The sequence below is a fragment of the Coregonus clupeaformis genome, chromosome 12 (assembly GCF_020615455.1).
Source record: "Coregonus clupeaformis isolate EN_2021a chromosome 12, ASM2061545v1, whole genome shotgun sequence".
In the NCBI taxonomy this organism is placed as follows: Eukaryota; Metazoa; Chordata; class Actinopteri; order Salmoniformes; family Salmonidae; genus Coregonus; species Coregonus clupeaformis.
This window is the reverse complement of record NC_059203.1, coordinates 20,012,955-20,037,587: the sequence shown is the minus strand read 5'-3', so window position 1 is coordinate 20,037,587 and position 24,633 is coordinate 20,012,955. Positions and strand designations below refer to the sequence as shown.

Sequence of the window (24,633 nt, the reverse complement as noted above, 5' to 3'; positions counted from 1 at the left end):
AGAGTGTTGACGAGGACAAGGCTGGAGATCACTCTGTCATACTGATTGAGTTAGAATAACAGACTGGAAGCTTTAAAAGGAGGCTGGTGCTTGAAATCATTGTTCTTCCTCTGTTAACCATGGTTACCTGCAAGGAAACACGTGCCGTCATCATTGCTTTGCACAAAAAGGGCTTCACAGGCAAGGATATTGCTGCTAGTAAGATTGCACCTAAATCAACCATTTATCGGATCATCAAGAACTTCAAGGAGAGAGGTTCAATTGTTGTGAAGAAGGCGTCAGGGTGCCCAAGAAAGTCCAGCAAGTGCCAGGACCGTCTCCTAAAGTTGATTCAGCTGCGGGATCGGGGCACCACCAGTGCAGAGCTTGCTCAGGAATGGCAGCAGGCAGGTGTGAGTGCATCTGCACGCACAGTGAGGCGAAGACTTTTGGAGGATGGCCTGGTGTCAAGAAGGGCAGCAAAGAAGCCACTTCTCTCTAGGGAAAACATCAGGGACAGACTGATATTCTGCAAAAGGTACATGGATTGGACTGCTGAGGACTGAGGTAAAGTCATTTTCTCTGATGAATCCCCTTTCCGATTGTTTGGGGCATCCGGAAAACACCTTGTCCGGAGAAGACAAGGTGAGCGCTACCATCAGTCCTGTGTCATGTCAACAGTAAATCATCCTGAGACCATTCATGTGTGGGGTTGCTTCTCAGCCAAGGGAGTGGGCTCACTCACAATTTTGCCTAAGAACACAGCCATGAATAAATAATGGTACCAACACATCCTCCGAGAGCAACTTCTCCCAACCATCCAAGAACAGTTTGGTGACGACCAATGCCTTTTCCAGCATGATGGAGCACCTTGCCATAAGGTAAAAGTGATAACTAAGTGGCTCGGGAACAAAACATCTACATTTTGGGTCCATGGCCAGGAAACTCCCCAGACCTTAATCCCATTGAGAACTTGTGGTCGATCCTCAAGAGGCGGGTGGACAAACAAAAACCCACAAATTCTGACAAACTCCAAGCATTGACTATGCAAGAATGGGCTGCCATCAGTCAGGATGTGGCCCAGAAGTTAATTGACAGCATGCCAGGGCGGATTGCAGAGGTCTTGAAAAAGAAGGGTCAACACTGCAAATATTGACTCTTTGCATAAACTTAATGTAATTGTCAATAAAAGCCTTTGACACTTATGGAATGCTTGTAATTATACTTCAGTATACCATAGTAACATCTGACAAAAATATCTCATAACACTGAAGCAGCGAACTTTGTGAAGACCAATACTTGTGTCATTCTCAAAACTTTTGACCACGACTGTACATCACTGGAGGGTTGTTAGTCCCAATGGACCTAACCACTCAGCTGAGGAGGGGTAGCATTATGAAGACATCACCGACAGGATATGTTGATATCCCTTAACACCCATAACACGCGGCCACCCTACTTTAAACTCCTCTCTTTATAAATATATGTTTTGTACTACAGTGCTCTGATCCAATTATGTGTAACAAACAAAAAACGGAGTCAATTATTCAAAATAAAAACATAAGGCTGCACAGGTTCACGCAGGAAACTCTTTCAAAACCTTTGGAATTTCGGGGTCTATTTTCGGCTGGCTGTAAGAACGCGCAAGTGTCAAAGGTACGTTCGTTAGCAATTTCGTCATATTTTACAGCCCTTACACCAGGTTCAGCAATTTAGCTGTCTAACATCAGCTTGCCTGTGCTGAGGTGGGAGGAGTGGAAATATTTGTCCTTAAAAACGTGCGCCAATATGCCAATGTCAGTAAACGCAACTAGGGATATATATGACCGACCAAAAGCTGACATTAGCGGTAACGCAATTGGTTATGGCATTTGATTTAGCCAGAGTAGCCCTTATGTACATCACCAATGTTTTTTTATTTTTATATCACGAGCAGAAAACAGTCAACAGACATTCCCCTTTTTTTTGTTTATTGGACCGTAGTTCTGTCCAGGTTCTGTGAAACATTTGGACTCATTATGTGCGATGCCCATTGAATGAAATGTGTCAGTGACCGTAGGTAGGAATCCTGTTTAGGAACATCAAGTAATTTTTTTGTTTATCATTTTGTCAAAAATGCATCTTCCGCTTTCCTCTGTAGGACCTAACTGTCAATCACGGGAATTCTGATCGCTGTCCGTGGTGCTGAATCCGCTTGTTGCCTGTTTGTTTGTTTACCTTTCACGTGGCAAAGTCACTGTTTCTGTATGATAAGTTGGATTAAGGAATAAAGACAGACACCAATGTTCAGTTCAATAGCCTTGTTAAGCCTTGTACAAATCCCTACGCGTGGAGTCTGGGGAACCGTCCAACTAGTCGATTACCTATCAACTAGACTCCGTAACATCATCCTTTTCAATAGAAAGTGCAAACATAACGGCATAACATTGCGTTCTTAACAGTCAAGTCATAACAATTGAAAAGCATGACATTTTCTTTTTACTTCAGCTGTCATCTTCCTTTTTTAATATTATTATTATTTTTTTTTTTTTGAATTTTTTGAAATATTGTTTTTTAAATTAACAGACAACAAGTTAAGTCTCTTGCTTACAGAGTAAGCTTGTCCGGTGGCTTGCACAGCCGACCCACCCGTGAGTAAGTATTGGCTCTGACAGGGGTAGGATTAGGGCCACGAGCTGGAGAGTTTGGTGGGGTAGAAGCTTCACCTTCAGTTGGCTCATGTCTCAATTCTGCACCCCCTTACCCTTAGGCCTGGACTGTGATCCAGCTCATCTAAGTGAGTGTATGGCATGTTCTGGTTTGTCTGCTCTGCTACGCGCAGATCCACCCGATTGCGACGATAGAGGGAGCCACCAACATCCACCAGGTAAGAACGTGGTGCAACTCTCTGTAGGCATGTGCCCAGCCTCCAAAGTCCTGTGTGGTCTCCCGGCAGCGGTTTCATCCTTATAGTTTCACCCACCTCCAGCTCTGGTAGGTCTCGAGCAGTCCGGTCGTAGAAGCACTTAGCGAGCTGCTTTCTGTGACGCAGTTTGTCCGTGACGCCAACCATGACGCAGGGCTCAAGTAGCTTGTTAGCTACGGGGATAGTAGTCTTCAGACGTCTGGACAGAAGGCGTTGTGCTGGGCTGCTGTCCATGTTTTCGGTGGGTGTGTTCCTCCACTGTAAGATCGCTTTCCATGGGTCGTTGCTGTCGCGCAAGGCCCTGCTTAACAGGTTTTTTGCAATCTTGACAGCTGATTCTGCCTTGCCATTTGCTTTTGGGTGTCTTGGAGAGGAGGTCACGTGGTCAAACTCCCATTCTGAGGCGAAACGCTTGAACTGTGCAGTGAATTGTGGGCCATTGTCCGTGATTACCTTGTCAGGCTGACCTTGCCTTGCAAACTGCGCCTTGCAGCGCTTTATGACCGTCTCTGCGGACAAGTCAGGGAGCAGTTCAATTTCCCAAAAGTCAGAGTAATGATCAACGAGGAGAAGATAGTCCTTTTGTCTGTGGCTGAATAAGTCCATGCTGATGATTTGCCAGGCCCTTGTGGGCAGTTCGTGTGACATCATGGTTTCCTTTTGCTGTTCATGAGCGTACTCGTTGCATGTGGTACAGTTGCTGACAAAGTCTTTAATTTCTGCTTGCATGTTTGGCCAGTATAATGTTTCACGAGCCTGACGGTAGCATGCGTCACCTCCGACGTGACTGGAGTGTATGCGGGTAAGCATCTCTGGACGTAGTGATTTGGGAATAATGACCTTCTGACCTCTGAACAAGACGCCATTTTGCACACTGATCTCATCTCGAAAGGTCCAGTATTCTCTCACTGTGAAAGGTGTCTCCTCTTTCAGATATGGCCAACCTGCTAGAGCCATGGACTTCAGTGACTGTAGGTGTTCGTCCCTTGTCAGTATGTTGCCTGATCTGGGCTAGGCGGTGATCTGTCACGTTTAAGTAGTCTGCCTGATTGATCTGTTGAACATCTTGTTGTTCCTGCTGTAGCGAGCAGATGGCCTGCCGCTGATAGGCAGTGCCTCTACCTGTACATTGTGCTGTTGCCCTGCTCAGTGTGTCGCTGATGTACATCTCAGGTCCTGGCTTGTAAATGACCTTCAGGCTGTAGTTTTGCAGAGTCAGGAGCATACTTTGAAGCCTCTTGGGCGCGTTGAGGAGAGGTTTACTGAATATGGCAATGAGTGGTTTGTGGTCAGTTTCAGCGGTGACCAGCTCTCGACCATATAAGTAGTGATGGAATCGCTGGCAGGAGAAGACGATGCTGAGGCACTCTTTCTCAATTTGTGCATAGTTTTGTTCGGTGGGGGTGAGCGCTCTCGAGGCAAACGCAACGGGCTGGCCTTCCTGCATAAGGCAGCATCCAAGTCCCCTTTGGCTAGAGTCGCTCTGGATTGTGACAGGCTTCGTGACGTCGTAGTAGCGCAACACTGGCATGGATGAAGCCAGAGATTTCATCTCCTGCACTGCGGCCTCGTGCTTGGGTAGCCAGTGCCATGGTGTGTCTTTGTCCAGCAACCGGCGCAGAGGCTCACAGACTGCTGATAGGTGTGGCATGAACTTTGCAAGATAGTTTGCAAAGCCGATGAGACGCTGTACTCCTTTTGGATCAGACGGGTTTGGCATGTCGAGGATCGCTTGGACCTTGTCTGGGTCCGGCTTCAGGCCTTTTGCCGAGAGAATGTGGCCATGGAAGTGGACGTCTTTCACCTTGAACTGCAGCTTCTTCAGGCCAAGACGAAGCTTAACTGATCGGCAGCGCTCCATCAGTGCCAGGAGCTTCACATCGTGGTCGCGTTCTGCTTCTTCGTCTGTTTCACCACAGCCTACGATCAGGATATCATCGGCGATGGGTTCAATGCCCTTGAGCCCAGCCAGTAACTCGCGCTGCTTGCGTTGGTATACCTCAGGCGCCACTGAGACACCAAACGGGAGCTTGAGCCAGCGTTTCCGACCCCAGGGGGTCCAGAAGGTAGTCATGAAGCTGCTTTCTTCGTCCAGCTTGCATTGAAGGAATGCATCTCGGGCATCCACCAAGGTGAAAATCCTGGCCTTGGGAAGCTTATAGAGGACATCCTCTAGTGTCGGCATGATGTAGTGGGATCGTTTCAGTGCTTGGTTCAGATGCTTTGGGTCGATGCAGACCCTCAGCTTCTCTGGTTTTTTCACTATGACCATATTGCTGATCCAGTCAGTTGGTTCAGTCACAGATGTCATGTGGCCATCGGCCTCGTACTTGTCCAGCTGGGCCTTCACAGCCACTTTCATTGCAATGGGCACATTGCGAGGAGCACACTGGACTGGAGTAATGCTCTCATCCACTTCAAAGTGTACCTCCCCAGGCACTGATTCAACGGGCATGTTGAATACATCGTCATATCTGCTGAGTAGTTGTTCTTTGGACAGGGGTCCATGCTGGACATGATCCACAATGTGCAGGTCATTTGGTACAGTGAACTGCATCAGTCCCAGGCGTTCGCATGTAGAGCCTGAGAGGAGAGGATTTTGACTGGTTTTCACAATCTCGAACTCCAGCTTGTGTTTGCGTCCCCGAATAACACATTCGGTCTCAAAGGTGCCCATAGAGCTCATTAGTTCTCCTGAGTACAGCTTTAGTCTAGTATCGCTGGGAAATAGATGTGTGTCAGGTGCCAGATTGATTTTGTCTTTGTAGCTCATTACGTTGCATGTAGCACCCGAATCCAGTTGACATTGTTGTTGCTTGTTGTGTAATCGTAGTGTCACAAACCATTTCTTCCCTCTTGAGTGTACAGCCCCAATGGATTCATGCATGTAAATGTCACTTTCACTGTTCAGCTCTGAACATTGAGTAACATCATCAACACAGTGAATCTTGCCCTCACTCACCCTTCTTTTGCTTTTGAGACACACTTTTGCAAAGTGATTATTAGTTCCACAAGCTCTGCATGGTTTTCCATAGGCCGGGCAGTGCTCTTTGCCACGTGTGTGTGTATTCCCACAGTATTTACATGCTACGGGGCTCTCTGTGTTCACCGTTCGTGGTGAATTACTCTGCCTCGATTGGTTTTGTCTGAATGTCTGCCTAGCAACAGCGTGAACAGTATCAACGTCGGAGCGTGGGGTTTCCGTTTCCATTGCTCTCATTCTCATGTCAGTGACTTCAGCAGTGCGGCACATTTCGATGGCAGTTACTAATGTTAAGCCTCTCTCTCTCAGTAGACGCCGGCGCGTATTCTCATTTGCAATTCCCAGTACTATTTTGTCACGAATCAGTTCATCTTTCAATCCCCCGTATTCACAAGTGGCGGATTTCTCTCTCAAACGGGTTACAAAGTTGTGTACTGACTCACCCTCTTCCTGTTTGCAGCTTCCGAAAACGAACCGCTCGTAAATTACGTTTCTGGCGGGTTTGAAGTAATTCCCCAATGCATCCAATATAGCCTTTGCATCACACTGTTGTCGTGCCGTGAGGGTGAGATTGTGCCGGTAGATATGCCTGCATTCGCTGCCCATTAAACTCCTCAGAGTTGCCGCTTGTACCTCGTTGGGTTTCTCATGTAGACCGGTCGCCAGCGCATAGTCCTCGAATTCATCCCTGAAGTTGTCCCAATTAGTATTCCAGTCCCCTGTGAGAACCATGTGATTTGGTGGCGGAATGTTCGCTGCCATAGCAATGGAATAGGAGATTTCTTTGTCTTCAGTCATGGAGGTAGGTAGTGATGCTAGCTAGCCAGCTAACACGAGTTGATCAGTGTTGTGAGTAGGAAACGGCTTGTGTTCGCATATGGAACGTAACTGCGCCTATACTGTACTTAGCTACAAAAATAACAAACGTGTGTTTTCCGAGCCACTTCTGATACCATGTTTCTGTATGATAAGTTGGATTAAGGAATAAAGACAGACACCAATGTTCAGTTCAATAGCCTTGTTAAGCCTTGTACAAATCCCTACGCGTGGAGTCTGGGGAACCGTCCAACTAGTCGATTACCTATCAACTAGACTCCGTAACAGTCACTACTGGCCATATCAACGGCAATGGTAGGCTATAGCTATATACAGTATATTTGGGAGCAGTAACCGTGAGTGGACATTCCCCCTTTCTCTTTGTCTTGGATCTTTTTACAGCTCATGTGAAAAGTTTGCGTAAAACCCTCCATAGTACTCGTTGTCTTAGGCCTAATATTGTATGCCCAATTATGGTATATTCTAACATTGCCTCTTTAAAACAAGTTGTTGTTTCGTTTTATTAAAATTTGATTAGAATGACTGTCTTTTTAGGTCTCTTATCAATAGTGAATTTAATTTATCGACGTTTGGCATGTCCAGGACTCAGACATAATATATTTTACAGAAGGCCCAGGCCTATATCAGTGCGAATGGTATGTTAACAATATACACTGAGTGTACAAAACATTAGGAACACCTTCCTAACATTGAGTTGCTTTAACCGTCAGAATATCTATTGTCAAAATGAATATATTGCCACGGCTGAATTTCTGTAGTTCAATGCCTCCCATGGCACACCCTTCTGGCTATTGGGATAACATTCATAGTGCGGTTTAAAAATGTACACCAGTATACCAAACATTAGGAACACCTTCTTAATACTGAGTTGCACACCCCCATCTTTTGCCCTCAGAACAGCCTCAATTCGTTGGGGCATTGACTCTACAAGGTGTCGAAAGCGTTCCACAGGGATGCTGACCCATGTTGGCTCCAATGCTTCCTGCAATTGTGTCAAGTTGGCTGGATGTCATTTGGGTGGTGGACCATTCTTGATACACTACGGGGAAACTGTAGAGTGTGAAAAACCCAGCAGCGTTGCAGTTCTTGACACACTCAAACTGGTGCGCCTGGAACCATACCCCGTTCAAAGGCACTTAAATATTTTGTCTTGCCCATTCACCCTCTGAATGGCACACATACACGATCCATGTCTCAATTGTCGAAAGGCTTACAAATCCTTCTTTAACCGGTCTCCTCCCCTTCATCTACACTGATTGAAGTGGATTTAACATGTGACATCAATAATGGATCATAGGTCAGTCTATGTAACAGAAAGAGCAGGTGTTCCTAATGTTTTGTACACTCAGGGTATTTCCATATTGAAGCAATGCAATTAAATTCAACACATTTAGCAAATATGGGATAGGCCTACACTTTGTTATTTTGTTTCTGTCGACTATTTATCAAACCAGGCTATAACGGACTAACATTCAAATTAGAGTTGATGACAATGCAATAGATAAAAGACAGTAAATACACAACTTGAAGAAACCACATATTTAGCCATGGAGCACTTTCTGATAGGCCAGTGAGGGGTCAAGCCTCGACACACCTTCAACTTCTTTGTTCATCTAAACCCAGACCTTTCGCCCCACCGCCAGCTACTGCTCCCACAATTATGGTTATGAAAATAGCACAAATATTTCTGACACAACCCCTGAAGCTATGGCGCTTAGATTTACCATTGCGTTAGGTTTGTTAAAATAGAGTCCTATATAACACAGCATGAAAATAGGGAATTGATTCAATTTTAACTTGTATCTATGAGAGGAAAAATAGGTCACCATGGATACCGTAATGAAAGTTCAAGCCACCCACTTGAGTGCTTGGCCCTGGACTTTTCTACCATTTCACACATACCATTTTTAATGTGAATATGATTCTCCCTGTTCTCCTTCAGCAGAAATTGATACTTATTTCTTAGCCAAGCAGTTATCAGCGTATCTTTGGATCTCAGAAAACAGCTGCCGATATTCTACAAAAAATGCCCATTATAATGAGTTTTCCAATTAAAATGAGGCTGTGCTAGTGGAGGTGCATGACCTTCTGTTTTTTCCTCTAATGTCTGTGATAAGGATTGAGGTCGGTGGTATGAAAGTACAGATGATTATACTTATTTGTATTTTTTTCCAGGAATTCAGGACCCAGTCAAGTCTAATCATCTATGTGTCTACATTCTATATCACATAGACAATATTATAAACATATCCCTATTATCTATGCCTCTAGGAGGTGGATGGAAGTGTTTTAGGAAGGAGGAGACTGGTCAGGGATTGAGATGTGCTGCAGATGTGAGTTTAGGGTATCTTGAAAGCGACTCCAAGAAATGCTGTCAAACTGCCAACAGGTAATATCGAGAGATTTGAAATGAAGGTCTCATATTCCTTTCTTGTCAGGCCCGGGTTAGAACAGAACACTGTCATTATTGCCTGCTGCATAAACATGATACTGATCAAATTCAGTCATTCGTAGTCAGAGGGCGATATCTTGAATATTGTGCAAAGGTTATTGTGAAATCAATATGCTGACGGCAGAGCATTGTCCACAAATAACAGCCTGCCATTCAGCATGCAAACCATGCTTTATCTAGAGGTAACAGTCAAGGGGACAATGGCAAAGTGCAATGGCAAAAGCCCAAATATCAATAAATGTCTAGCTATTTACTGTCACTCTGACTATGCTACACTACAATTCCTTTCAAATGCAATTCATTTCCCAGTGTTAGAATAATAAAGGAAAAGTGGAAGCACTGTTAACCCCATGAACTGTGTAAGAAATGCTCTAAGAAAGCTAAATTACCTCAGTACCTACTTACATTTACATTTACATTTTAGTCATTTAGCAGACGCTCTTATCCAGAGCGACTTACAGGAGCAATTAGGGTTAAGTGCCTTGCTCAAGGGCACATCGACAGATTTTTTAACCTAGTCGGCTCGGGGATTAGAACCAGTGACCTTTCGGTAACTGGCACAACGCTCTTAACCACTAAGCCAACCGCCGCCCGGAAGCCACCCGCCGCCGCCCGAAATACTTCCGGACCACACTCAATGGATGTGTCTGTAATTGCACCCTATACCCTATAGTGTACTACTTATAGCCAGCACCCTATTCACACAGAGCCTATATCTTAACTTACTTATAATCACTGTTAAGTAAGCCCCTACCTTCGGGACCAGCCTCTGGAAGGCTTCGGGACCACACTCGATGGATGTGTCTGTAATGGCACCCTATGTAAGCCCCTACCTTCGGGACTTGATCCCTCTGAAGTTACTCTATTATCACCAGCGGCAATACTAATAATCACTAATAACTAACTGGCTACTGTACCTCTCTGAAGGCCTCCGGGCCACACTCTTTCCCTCTGTAGTTGCACTCCAGCAGCATATCTTCTATACGGTGTCTGGTGCGGTTATGGAACTCATCGAGGCTGAACCGGGATCCTTGGCGGTCAGGCTCGGGGGCCAGGGGGATCCCAGGGGCCATGTTGTCTTCATACCCCAGCAGCTGGCCCATGAACAGCAGGTCACTATAACTGATCTGGGAGCGGCGGAAGTAGTTGTAGTTACAGAAGGTGACGGCCGGGAAGGTCAAGTTGGGGGCATTTCTCTCGTCCAGCATTGTGACGTGATCGTAGGACAGGTAGTAGACGACACGGTCGAACACCTGAAGGAGGAACGCGGAGAGCGCTAGCAGGAAGACGATGGCCCAGAGGCCCTGACGCACACTGAACTTCTTGTCTTCCGCGAAGATGTGGTTGGCGCCGTGGAGCGAGCAGCCATCGAAGAACGCGGCTAGGCTGTCCAACTTGCTGGCGTCGTCTTGATCTTCGTTGTACACGTCCAGTTCTTCACACCCGTCCTCCCGGTACTCCCCATGACCGTCGCCATCACTGGATTTGATCCCCTTGCGGTAGCGGTCGTCGAATAAGTCATTTCCCGGTCCTCTGGGCTCGTCGTCGGCCGAGAAGGAGATGCTGCACATGATGCGGACGGGCATGTTGGAGGCTTGGCTGGGTGGGTCTGGAAGAAACTGGTCTGTAATCAAAAGGCTTGGCTGGGTGGATCTGGAAGAAACTGGTCTGTAATCAAAAGGCTTGGCTGGGTGGATCTGGAAGAAACTGGTCTGTAATCAAAAGCTTGGCTGGGTGGATCTGGAAGAAACTGGTCTGTAATCAAAAGTTTGGTTGCTCAAAACCTAACAGGCATAGACAAATAGAAGCAGACCAAGTGTGATGATTCAAAATGTCGGGAAAATTTCATCAGAAGAGTGCTGAGCCGTACTGGAAGTCCAAACAAGATCCCAAAGTCATGTCCAACTGAATCAGGTAAACTGGCACCGTGATGGGTCTGACTGATGATGACGCATAGTCAGAAAAAGACAGGAACACTGAATCACGACAGGCTCAATCAACAACTCAATGAACTCGCTGTCCCCAAACAAGATTCAGTTTGTTTTCTTGAAGGAAAGAAGACAACGATGGGTAACGATCAGATCAACTGGAGGCAGAACTACTGAGGTCTTCTCTTCTCTCATTCTCTCTCATCATTTCATCCCACATCTGTGGTCAGTGATCAAGGAGTGTCAGGGATGTTGAGATGCCCTGCCCAGGGTTAGTCCTTCCCTTTATGGTGCAGAGAGGAAGTGAGGCAGGATATCAGTTAGCCCATACAGAGGAAGTTCAGAGAGGAGGAGATCAGTGATGGTTCTATGAGGGGAACGACACAGAATACTCCCTGGGAGCCCAGCCACAGGTCACTGTGTCAAGGCAGAGTTACACCATGCACTTACAGGAAGCACTGCTGCTTGACGCATAACAGAGAGAGAGAGACAGAGAGAGAGAGAGAGAGAGAGAGGGATCAGAATCCTAGTACTATTGGATTGGAATAGAATTCCCAATAAAGTTCCAACAATTCCAAAATAATTCCAACAAGAACTCCAAAAGAAATGTTGCTAAATGACTTTTCATTCTTTTTTGTTGCTGTCTCTCAAAACCCTGCCTGGTATTTTCTATACTACCCAGCTGATCAAACACAGTTAACAGAGGTGTTTGCAGTAAACCTGTATTGATTGACAATTGTAGAAATTGTGGCATTTGACTGGATTATGCTTTCAGAACATTCTACGCGAGCCAAAATGTTCAAGTTACAATATATACAAAAGTATGTGGACACCCTTCAAACTAGTGGATTCAGCGATTTCAGCCACACCCATTGCTGACGGGTGTATAACATCGAGCACACAGCCATGCAATCTCCATAGACAAACATTGGCAGTAGAATGGCCTTACTGAAGAGCTCAGTGACTTTCAACGTGGCACCCTATCACCTTTCCAACAAGTCAGTTTGTCAAATTTCTGCCCTGCTAGAGCTGCCCCGGTCAACTGTAAGTGCTGTTATTGTGAAGTGGAAATGTCTATGAGCAACAACGGCTCAGCCACGAAGTGGTAGGCCACACAAGCTCACAGAACAGGACCGGCGAGTGCTGAAACGCGTAGCGTGTAAAAATGGTCTATCCTCGGTTGCAACACTCACTACAGAGTTCCAAACTGCCTCTAGAAGCAATGTCAGCACAATAACTGTTCGTCAGGAGCTTCATGAAATGGGTTTCCATGGCCTAGCAGCCGCACACAAGCCTAAGATCACCATGCGCAATGCCAAGCATCGGCTGGAGTGGTGTAAAGCTCGCTGCCATTGGACTCTGGAGCAATGGAAACTTGTTCTCTGGAGTGATGAATCACCCTTCACCATCGGGCAGTCCAACGGACTAATCTGGGTTTGGCGGATGCCAGGAGAACGCTACATGCCCCAATGCCATTACAGTGCCAACTGTAAAGTTTGGTGGTGGAGGAGGAATAATGGTCTGGGGCTGTTTTTCATGGTTCGGGCTAGGCCCCTTAGTTCCAGTGAAGGGAAATCTTAACGCTACAGCATACAATTATATTCTAGACGATTCTGTGCTTCCAACTTTGTGGCAACAGTTTGGGGAAAGCCCTTTCCTGTTTCAGCATGAAAATGCCCCCACGCACAAAGCGAGGTCCATACAGAAATGGTTTGTCGAGATCGTGTGGAAGAACTTGACTGGCTTGCACAGAGCCCTGACCTCTACCCCATCGAACACCTTTGGAATGAATTGGAACACCGACTGCAAGCCAGGCCTAATCGCCCAACATCAGTGCCCGACCTCACTAATGCTCTTGTGGCTGAATGGAAGCAAATCCACACAGTGGAAAGCCACAACATCTAGTGGAAAGCCTTCCCAGAAGAGTGGAGGCTGTTATAGCAGCAAAGGGGGGACCAACTCCATATTAATGCCAATGATTTTGGAATGAGATGTTCAATGAGCAGTTGTCCACATACTTTTGGTAATGTAGTGTATGTACTCTGCAGTCATATTGTCAGATTTCAGATAAGCAGCAATCATGTAAGTCCATTAAGGGCTGAAATTCAACTCAAATCAATTCAATCCAACCTTCAGTAAATTGAATAATGCTTTAACCGTCAGAATATCTATTGTCAAAATGAATATATTGCCACGGCTGAATTTCTGTAGTTCAATGCCTCCCATGGCACACCCTTCTGGCTATTGGGTTAAAATTCATAGTGCGGTTTAAAAATGTACACCAGTATACCAAACATTAGGGACACATTCTTAATACTGAGTTGCACACCCCCATCTTTTGCCCCCAGAACAGCCTCAATTTGTCGGGGAAAGGACTCTACAAGGTGTCGAAAGCATTCTACAGGGATGCTGGCCCATGTTGACTCCAATGCTTCACACAGTTGTGCGTCAAGTTGGCTGGATGATTTTTGGTTCCAACCACTGTGTCTTCAATATGGGGAAACACTGAAGCAATACAAACACACGCTAAGAACAAAAAAAGAACAGCACATTAGAAATCAGCTGGATGTGATTGAGGAATCCATAGAATCAAACCACTTCTGGGAGAATTTGAATAAATTAAACAAACCTCATAATGAGGAATTGGCTATCCAAAATGTGGATATGTGGAGAAATCACTTTGCAAACCTCTACAGCAATATAACAAAGAGCCCAGAACAACAAGATATACAAGAAAAATTACAAATCCTTGAATCAGCAGTCAAAGACTATCAGAATCCTGTGGATACCCCAATTACAGAACAAGAATTATTGGAAAAACTTTGCACTCTCCAACCCAAAAAAGCCTGTGGTGCTGATGGTATTTTAAATGAAATGATCAAATATACAGACCACAAATTAAAATTGGCTATACTCAAACTCTTCAACATTATCCTAACTGCAGGTATTTTCCCCGATATTTGGAACCAAGGATTGATCACACAAATTTATAAAAATGGAGACAAATTTGACCCAAATAATTATAGAGGAATTTGCGTTGACAGCAACTTGGGGAAAATTCTCTGCAGTATCATAAACAGCAGACTACATCATTTCCTTGATGAACACAACGTCCTAAGCAGAAACCAGATTGGATTTGTAAAAAATTATCGTACAACAGACCACATTTACACCCTCCAGACTCTAATTGACAAACAAGTAAATCAAAACAAAGGCAAAATCTACTCGTGTTTTGTAGACTTCAAGAAAGCATTTGATTCAATTTGGCATGAAGGTCTTTTTTACAAACTAATAGAAAGTGGTATTGGAGGGAAAACATATGAGCGATTAAAATCGGCAACAAGCAAACAGGACTTATTGGGCTGCCCAATAAGTCCAACACTATTTAACATCTACATTAATGAATTGGCAAAAACATTTGAAGAACCGGCAGCACCTGGTTTCACCCTACACAACACTGAAATCAAGTGTCTGCTGTACGCAGATGACCTGGTGCTACTGTCTCCCACTAAGGAGGGGTTACAGCAGCATCTAGATCATCTGCACAGATTCTGTCAGACCTGGGCCCTGACCGTTAATCTAAAATGGGACAAACATCCAATCGAAATACTGCATGCAGAGTTTTGCAAGACTGTATTGCAAGTGCAAAGAAAAACTCAAAATAACGCATGTAGAGCAGAATTGGGCCAATACCCCCTCCTTATTCAAATAGAAAAAAGAGCCATCAAATTTTACAACCATCTAAAAACAAGTGACCCCAAAACATTCCATCACACAGCTCTACTATGTCAAGAGATGAAACAAGAGAAGAGTCCCCTCAGCCAGCTGGTTCTGAGGCTCAGTTCACTAACCAAAACCAACCAGAGAGGACAGGCTGTGCTCACTCTGCCTCCGGGGAGAGGTAGAGACAGAGCTGCATTTCCTACTACATTGTGAAAAATACTCAGACCTAAGAGAATCTTTCTTTCCCAGAATTTGAAACTATAAAAGATGAAGAAAAAATCCAATATTTATTGGGTGAAAAGCCAAAATGTGCAATTTTGGCAGCCAAATATGTGTCCTCCTGCCACAACCTGAGGGACAGCCAGTGAAAAGTGTAATGTAATGTCAATAATATTTCCTGTTTTGTTTTGGCTTTCATAGCATGTAATGTGTCTTCTCAGTCACGTTGAGATTGGTCGACTACTATTGCTTTAATGTATTGTTGGTCCCACCATTTTTGTTATATCTATACTTTGACAATGTAAGTAATTTTACTTGCCATGTCAATAAAGTCTATTGAAGAGAGAGACAGAGAGAGAGAGAGAGAGAGAGAGAGAGAGAGAGAGAGAGAGAGAGAGAGAGAGAGAGAGAGAGAGAGAGAGAGAGAGAGAGACAGACAGACAGATAGAGGGAGACAGAGAGAGAGAGAGAGAGAGAGAGAGAGAGAGAGAGAGAGAGAGAGAGAGAGAGAGAGAGAGAGAGAGAGAGAGAGAGAGAGAGAGAGCCGACAGGATTGACAAGAAGAATAAAAAAGAAAATAAGGCTCTTTTTCAAGTCTAATCCTTTTCATCAGAATTGCTGTAACTAAAACAATCAAGCTGCATAATACCATATTTTTTCTTCTAGAACAAGTCTTTACATCTTTTAGGTCTAGCTAAGGAGTTTTGTGCTTGAAGAAGTTTAGGTTTGGTAATGTGCACTAGCTTATTAGTTAGTTGGCTAGCTAACGTTAGCTTGCTAACTGAGCCAAGCAGTCACACACTTTATATGAAACGAATAGGGTGGTAATAAGTGCAACACTAAATGCTTTAGCAAGCTAGCTATCTGGCCACTGTAGCTAGTATCGTTATCATTAAATCACAATGGTTTAGTTTCCATGAAGCAGATGCCTGTAGCTGGCTGCCGAGAGTCAATGCAGTGTCTTTACCTAGAAAGCACAATGGGTAGCTAGCTAAAAAAGCATGCTAACATTTAGCTAATGTTAGCCAGCTAGCTAAAAATGAATATATAGGATGTATGTGATTATGGAGAGTGAATTAAATTGTAAATTTGTCATCTGGCTAGCTAGTGATTTAGCTGTGGCCATCTGGCTAGTATCAACAAGGGCTTTCTACAACAATAGCATCATTACTGCAGCTAGCTAGCTAGGTAGCTAACACTGACTAGACCATAAAGCAACACACATGGACATGCATTGCCAAACAACGCTGCTGCCACCTTCTGGTTTGGAGTATTTTAACAAGGCTGAGTGGCTGACGACTTCAAGCTCTTTGCTGTGTGAACACAAAAGAGATTGACTGTCGACACTGCTCAGAAGTGCTAAGTACTGTTGGCAGGCAGGCAAACGTTTGACAATCCTACAGGTGTGTCTGAGCTATAACTCCTAGCTGCCTGCAAACCGTCTGGGAGAAAAGCTGATGAACATAAATCAAACATAATTGAGCCTTTCTGTCATGAGTCAGATTGCTTTAACTTTAACCCTTTCTGCTACTTCGAGACATTGGATATGAAGATGGCAAACCTGGGCTCAAATACAATTGAGGGTTCTAGTCCATCTGTATCGCTGAAGTGTTACAGATTACGCAATAGAAATGTAAAGGTAATTTACGATTGAACCAACATACTGTATGCAGCATTTGGTTGTTGGACTAACGGCGCCAGAGAAGATGGCTGCCGTTTTACAGCCCTCTAACAAATTGTACTATTATGTGTGTTTTTCCGCGTTATTTGTAATTTATTTTGTACATAATGTTTCTGCCATCGTCTCTTATAACCAAAAAGAGCTTCTGGATATCAGGACAGCGATTACTCACCTCGTATTGGACGAAGATTTTTTCTTCAACGAGGCGGCCGCAAAGGATATCCTACAGACACCCGACAAGGCCCAAATCCCCGTCATTCGCATGAGGAAGAGACGGAGATATCGTGGACGTAGGTCGGGGTGCCTTGTAAGGATCCGACGGCGAGCGAGTAAACTGCCGCTCCCATCAATCCTATTAGCCAATCTTCAATCATTGGAGAACAAATTGGATGACCTAAGATTACGGTTATCCTACCAACGGGACATTAAAAACTGTAATATCTTATGTTTCACCGAGTCATGGCTGAACGACGACATGGATAACATACAGCTAGCGGGCTATACGCTACATCGGCAGGGTTGAACGGCTGACTCTGGTAAGACAAGGGGTGGTGGTCTGTGTATATTTGTAAACAACAGCTGGTGGACAAAATCAAATACTAAGGAAGTCTCGAGGTTTTGCTCGCCTGAGGTAGAGTATCTTATGATAAGCTGTAGACCACACTATTTACCAAGAGAGTTTTCATCTACAGTGGGGAAAAAAAGTATTTAGTCAGCCACCAATTGTGCAAGTTCTCCCACTTAAAAAGATGAGAGAGGCCTGTAATTTTCATCATAGGTACACGTCAACTATGACAGACAAATTGAGATTTTTTTTCTCCAGAAAATCACATTGTAGGATTTTTAATGAATTTATTTGCAAATTATGGTGGAAAATAAGTATTTGGTCACCTACAAACAAGCAAGATTTCTGGCTCTCACAGACGTGTAACTTCTTCTTTAAGAGGCTCCCCTGTCCTCCACTCGTTATCTGTATTAATGGCACCTGTTTGAACTTGTTATCAGTATAAAAGACACCTGTCCACAACCTCAAACAGTCACACTCCAAACTCCACTATGGCCAAGACCAAAGAGCTGTCAAAGGAACCAGAAACAAAATTGTAGACCTGCACCAGGCTGGGAAGACTGAATCTGCAATAGGTAAGCAGCTTGGTTTGAAGAAATCAACTGTGGGAGCAATTATTATGAAATGGAAGACATACAAGACCACTGATAATCTCCCTCGATCTGGGGCTCCACGCAAGATCTCACCCCGTGGGGTCAAAATGATCACAAGAACGGTGAGCAAAAATCCCAGAACCACACGGGGGACCTAGTGAATGACCTGCAGAGAGCTGGGACCAAAGTAACAAAGCCTACCATCAGTAACACAATACGCCGCCAGGGACTCAAATCCTGCAGTGCCAGACGTGTCCCCCTGCTTAAGCCAGTACATGTCCAGGCCCATCTGAAGTTTGCTAGAGTGCATTTGGATGATCCAGAAGAGGATTGGGAGAATGTCATATGGTCAGATGAAACCAAAATATAACTTTTTGGTAAAAACTCAACTTGTCGTGTTTGGAGGACAAAGAATGCTGAGTTGCATCCAAAGAACACCATACCTACTGTGAAGCATGGGGGTGGAAACATCATGCTTTGGGGCTGTTTTTCTGCAAAGGGACCAGGACGACTGATCTGTGTAAAGGAAAGAATGATTGTGGCCATGTATCGTAAGATTTTGAGTGAAAACCTCCTTCCATCAGCAAGGGCATTGAAGATGAAACGTGGCTGGGTCTTTCAGCATGACAATGATCCCAAACACACCGCCCGGGCAACGAAGGAGTGGCTTCGTAAGAAGCATTTCAAGGTCCTGGAGTGGCCTAGCCAGTCTCCAGATCTCAACCCCATAGAAAATCTTTGGAGGGAGTTGAAAGTCCGTGTTGCCCAGCGACAGCCCCAAAACATCACTGCTCTAGAGGAGATCTGCATGGAGGAATGGGCCAAAATACCAGCAACAGTGTGTGAAAACCTTGTGAAGACTTACAGAAAACGTTTGACCTGTGTCATTGCCAACAAAGGGTATATAACAAAGTATTGAGTAATTTTTTTTATTGACCAAATACTTATTTTCCACCATAATTTGCAAATAAATTCATTAAAAATCCTACAATGTGATTTTCTGGATTTTTTTTTTTCTCATTTTGTCTGTCATAGTTGACGTGTACCTATGATGAAAATTACAGGACTCTCTCATCTTTTTAAGTGGGAGAACTTGCACAATTGGTGGCTGACTAAATACTTTTTTTACCCACTGTATATTTTTCATAGCTGTCTATTTACCACCACAAACCAATGCTGGCATTAAGATTGCACTGAATGAGCTGTATAAGGCCATAAATCAACAGGAAAACGCTCATCCAGATGGAGCGCTCCTAGTGGCCGGGGACTTTAATGCAGGGAAACTTAAATCCGTTCTACCTAATTTCTACCAGCATGTTAAATGTGCAACCAGAGGAAAAAAAACTCTAGACCACCTTTACTCCACACACAGAGACGCATACAAAGCTCTCCCTCGCCCTCCATTTGGCAAATCTGACCATAACTCTATCCTCCTGTTTCCTGCTTATAAGCAAAAACTAAAGCAGGAAGCACCAGTGACTCGGTTAATAAAAAAGTGGTCAGATGACGCAGATGCTAAGCTACAGGACTGTTTTGCTAGCACAGACTGGAACATGTTCCGGGATTCTTCAGATAACATTGAGGAGTACACCACATCAGTCACTGGCTTCATCAATAAGTGCATCGATGATGTCGTCCCCCACAGTGACCGTACGTACATACCCCCAACCAGAAGCCATGGATTACAGGAAACATCCGCACTGAGCTAAAGGGTAGAGCTGCCGCTTTCAGGGAGCGGGACTCTAACCCGGACGCTTATAAGAAATCCCGCTATGCCCTCCGACGAACCATCAAACAGGCAAAGAGTCAATACAGGACTAAGATTGAATCGTACTACACTGGCTCTGACGCTCGTCGGATGTGGCAGGGCTTGAAAACTATTACAGACTACAAAGGGAAGCACAGCCGCGAGCTGCCCAGTGACACAAGACTTCCAGACAAGCTAAACCACTTCTATGCTCGCTTCGAGGCAAGCAACACTGAAGATGACTATGTGATCACGCTCTCCGTAGCCGATGTGAGTAAGACTTATAAGCAGGTCAACATTCACAAGGCCGCAGGGCCAGACGGAGTTGGTGGTTGGGGATATCCCTCTAGTGGTGCGGGGGCTGTGCTTTGGCGGAGTGGGTGGGGTTATATCCTTCCTGTTTGGCCCTGTCCGGGGGTTTCTTCGGATGGGGCCACAGTGTCTCCGGACCGCTCCTGTCTCAGCCTCCAGTATTTATGCTGCAGTAGTTTATGTGTCGGGGGGCTGGGGTTAGTTGGTTATACCTGGAGTACTTCTCCTGTCTTATCCAGTGTCCTGTGTGAATTTAAGTATGCTCTCTCTAATTCTCTCGTTCTCTCTTTCTCTCTGAGAACCTGAGCCCTAGGACCATACGTCAGGACTACCGGGCATGATGACACCTTGCTGTCCCCAGTCCGCCTGGCCTTGCTGCTATTCCAGTTTCAACTGTTCTGCCTGCGGTTATGGAACCCCTACCTGTCCCAGACCTGCTGTTTTCAACTCTTAATGATCGGCTATGAAAAGCCAACTGAGATTTATTCCTGATTATTATTTGACCATGCTTGTCACTTATGAACATTTTTGAACATCTTGGCATGGTTCTGTTATAATCTCCACCCGGCACAGCCAGAAGAGGACTGGCCACCCCTCATAGCCTGGTTCCTCTCTAGGTTTCTTCCTAGGTTTTGCCTTTCTAGGGAGTTTTTCCTAGCCACCGTGCTTCTACACCTGCATTACTAGCTGTTTGGGGTTTTAGGCTGGGTTTCTGTACAGCACTTCGAGATATTAGCTGATGTAAGAAGGGCTATATAAAATAAAATTGATTGATTGATTGATTACCAGGACGTGTACTCCGAGCATGTGCTGACCAACTGGCAAGTGTCTTCACTGACATTTTCAACATGTCCCTGACTGAATCTGTAATACCAACATGTTTCAAGCAGACCACCATAGTCCCCGTGCCGAAGGACTCTAAGATAACCTGCCTAAATGACTACCGACCCGTAGCACTGACGTCTGTAGCCATGAAGTGCTTTGAAAGGCTGGTCATGGCGCATATCAACAGCATTATCCCAGAAACCCTAGACCCACTCCAATTTGCATACCGCCCCAACAGATCCACAGATGATGCAATCTCTATTGCACTCCACACTGCCCTTTCCCACCTGGACAAGAGGAACACCTACGTGAGAATGCTATTCATTGACTACAGCTCAGCATTCAACACCATAGTGCCCTCAAAGCTCATCACTAAGCTAAGGATCCTGGGACTAAACACCTCCCTCTGCAACTGGATCCTGGACTTCCTGACGGGCCGCCCCCAGGTGGTAAGGGTAGGTAACAACACATCTGCCACACTGATCCTCAACATGGGGGCCCCTCAGGGGTGCGTGCTCAGTCCCCTCCTGTACTCCCTGTTCACCCAAGACTGCATGGCCAGGCACGACTCCAACACCATCATTAAGTTTGCAGACGACACAACAGTGGTAGGCCTGATCACCGACAACGATGAGACAGCCTATAGGGAGGAGGTCAGAGACCTGGCCGTGTGGTGCCAGGATAACAACCTCTCCCTCAACGTGACCAAGACAAAGGAGATGATTGTGGACTACAGGAAAAAAAAGAGGACTGAGCACGCCCCCTTTCTCATCGACGGGGCTGTAGTGGAACAGGTTGAGAGCTTCAAGTTCCTTGGTGTCCACATCACCAACGAACTATCATGGTCCAAACACACCAAGACAGTCGTGAAGAGGGCACGACAAAGCCTATTCCCCCTCAGGAGACTGAAAAGATTCGGCATGGGTCCTCAGATCCTCAAAAAATTCTACAGCTGCACCATCGAGAGCATCCTGACTGGTTGCATCACCGCCTGGTATGGCAACTGCTTGGCCTTCGACCGCAAGGCACTACAGAGGGTAGTGCGTACGGCCCAGTACATCACTGGGGCCAAGCTTCCTGCCATCCAGGACCTCTATACCAGGCGGTCAGAGGAAGGCCCTCAAAATTGTCAAAGACTCCAGCCACCCTAGTCATAGACTGTTCTCTCTGCTACCGCATGGCAAGCGGTACCGGAGTGCCAAGTCTAGGTCCAAAAGACTTCTCAACAGCTTCTACCCCCAAGCCATAAGACTCCTGAACAGCTAATCATGGCTACCCGGACTATTTGCACTGCTCCCCACCCCATCCTTTTACGCTGCTGCTACTCTGTTAATTATTTATGCATAGTCACTTTAACTCTACCTACATGTACATATTACTTCAACAACCTCAACTAGCCGGTGCCCCCGCACATTGACTCTGCACCGGTACCCCCCTGTATATATAGCCTCCCTACTGTTATTTTATTTTACTTCTGCTCTTTTTTTCTCAACACTTTTTTTGTTGTTGTTTTATTTTTACTTTTTTGTTAAAAATAAATGCACTGTTGGTTAAGGGCTGTAAGTAAGCATTTCACTGTAATGTCTGCACCTGTTGTATTCGGCGCATGTGGCCAATACAATTTGATTTGATTTGATTTGATTTACCATGAATGCAGTATGCAGAAAAAGTATGTGGACACCCATTTCATGAAGCTCCCGACGAACAGTTCTTGTGCTGAAGTTGCTTCCAGAGGCAGTTTGAAAGTCGGTAGTGAGTGTTTTAACCGAGGACAGTCTATTTTTATGCGCTACGCGCTTCAGCACTCGGCGGTCCTGTTCTGTGAGCTTGTGTGGCCTAACACTTCGCGGCTGAGCCGTTGTTGCTCCTAGACGGTGCCACGTCACAATAACAGCACTTACAGTTGACCGGAGCAGAAATCTGACAAACTGACATGCTGGAAAGGTGGCATCCTATGACGGTGCCACGTTGAAAGTCAATGAGCTCTTCAGTACGGGCCATTCTACTGTGAATGTTTGTCTATGGAGATTGCATGGCTGTGTGCTCGATTTGATACACCTGTCAGCAACGGGTGTGGCTGAAATAGCCAAATCCACAAATTTGAAGGGGAGTCCACATACTTTTGGCCATGTAATGTATTATATATTCTGGGTTTCTGTGGTTTGTTCCAGTATGAATAGGAAGCAGCAGGAAAGTGATCCAACAGTACTGATCAGGAACCATTAGACTGTCAGGGGATCATTTACAGAGTTACACAGGAGCCAGAGGAGGGGATCATTTACAGAGTTACACAGGAGCCAGAGCAGGAAACTATAGACTTTAAGATTATAGATTGATACACACTTTACATTTATAGATTATTCTGGGGAAACGTTCTACTTTAAAATGATAGATTATAGAGAGTGTGGTTGGTACACACTTTCTACTGTAAGATATTACATCACTCTGTGTACACACTTTCTGGGTGTATACATTCTATGTTATAGATTATTTAGGGTGCTGTACACACTTTCTACTTCAAGCTTATAGCTCATTGAGGAAGTGATAAACCACCTACTTTACAGTCATTAAGGTTTTTATGGTAACACATTACTTGCCACCCTCCGTCATAACACGTTACTTTACAGTCATTAAGGTATTTATGGTAACACATTACTTGCCACCCTCCGTCATAACACGTTACTTTACAGTCATTAAGGTTTTTATGGTAACACATTACTTGCCACCCTCCGTCATAACACGTTACTTTACAGTCATTAAGGTTTTTATGGTAACACATTACTTGCCACCCTCCGTCATAACACGTTACTTTACAGTCATTAAGGTTTTTATGGTAACACATTACTTGCCACCCTCCGTCATAACACGTTACTTTACAGTCATTAAGGTTTTTATGGTAACACATTACTTGCCACCCTCCGTCATAACACGTTACTTTACAGTCATTAAGGTTTTTATGGTAACACATTAATTGCCACCCTCCGTCATAACACGTTACTTTACAGTCATTAAGGTTTTTATGGTAACACATTACTTGCCACCCTCCGTCATAACACGTTACTTTACAGTCATTAAGGTTTTTATGGTAACACATTACTTGCCACCCTCTGTCATAACACGTTACTTTACAGTCATTAAGGTTTTTATGGTAACACATTACTTGCCACCCTCCGTCATAACACGTTACTTTACAGTCATTAAGGTTTTTATGGTAACACATTACTTGCCACCCTCCGTCATAACACGTAACTTTAGTCATTAAGGTTTTTATGGTAACACATTACTTGCCACCCTCTGTCATAACACGTTACTTTACAGTCATTAAGGTTTTTATGGTAACACTTTACTTGCCACCCTCCGTCATAACACGTTACTTTACAGTCATTAAGGTTTTTATGGTAACACATTACTTGCCACCCTCCGTCATAACACGTTACTTTACAGTCATTAAGGTTTTTATGGTAACACATTACTTGCCACCCTCCGTCATAACACGTTACTTTACAGTCATTAAGGTTTTTATGGTAACACATTACTTGCCACCCTCCATCATAACACGTTACTTTACAGTCATTAAGGTTTTTATGGTAACACATTACTTGCCACCCTCTGTCATAACACGTTACTTTACAGTCATTAAGGTTTTTATGGTAACACATTACTTGCCACCCTCCGTCATAACACATTACTTTACAGTCATTAAGGTTTTTATGGTAACACATTACTTGCCACCCTCCGTCATAACACATAACTTTACAGTCATTAAGGTTTTTATGGTAACACATTACTTGCCACCCTCTGTCATAACACGTTACTTTACAGTCATTAAGGTTTTTATGGTAACACTTTACTTGCCACCCTCCGTCATAACACGTTACTTTACA

The 24,633-nt window shown here is 44.7% G+C and overlaps 1 protein-coding gene across 2 annotated transcripts in view; it reads right to left on the bottom strand.

Moving 5' to 3' along the window:
- Window positions 1–24,633, bottom strand: part of LOC121577950 (acid-sensing ion channel 1) — a 355,668-nt gene that overhangs the window by 84,008 nt on the left and 247,027 nt on the right. The window contains exon 1 of one of the 2 annotated variants that reach the window (XM_041891940.2): window positions 10,074–11,361. The exons of the other annotated variant lie outside the window; for it this stretch is intronic. Within the exon in view, the coding sequence (XP_041747874.2) occupies window positions 10,074–10,742 (669 nt within the window). The 5' untranslated portion in view covers window positions 10,743–11,361. Of the gene's footprint in view, window positions 1–10,073; window positions 11,362–24,633 lie in introns of those variants that run through there. 2 annotated transcript variants of the gene reach the window in all.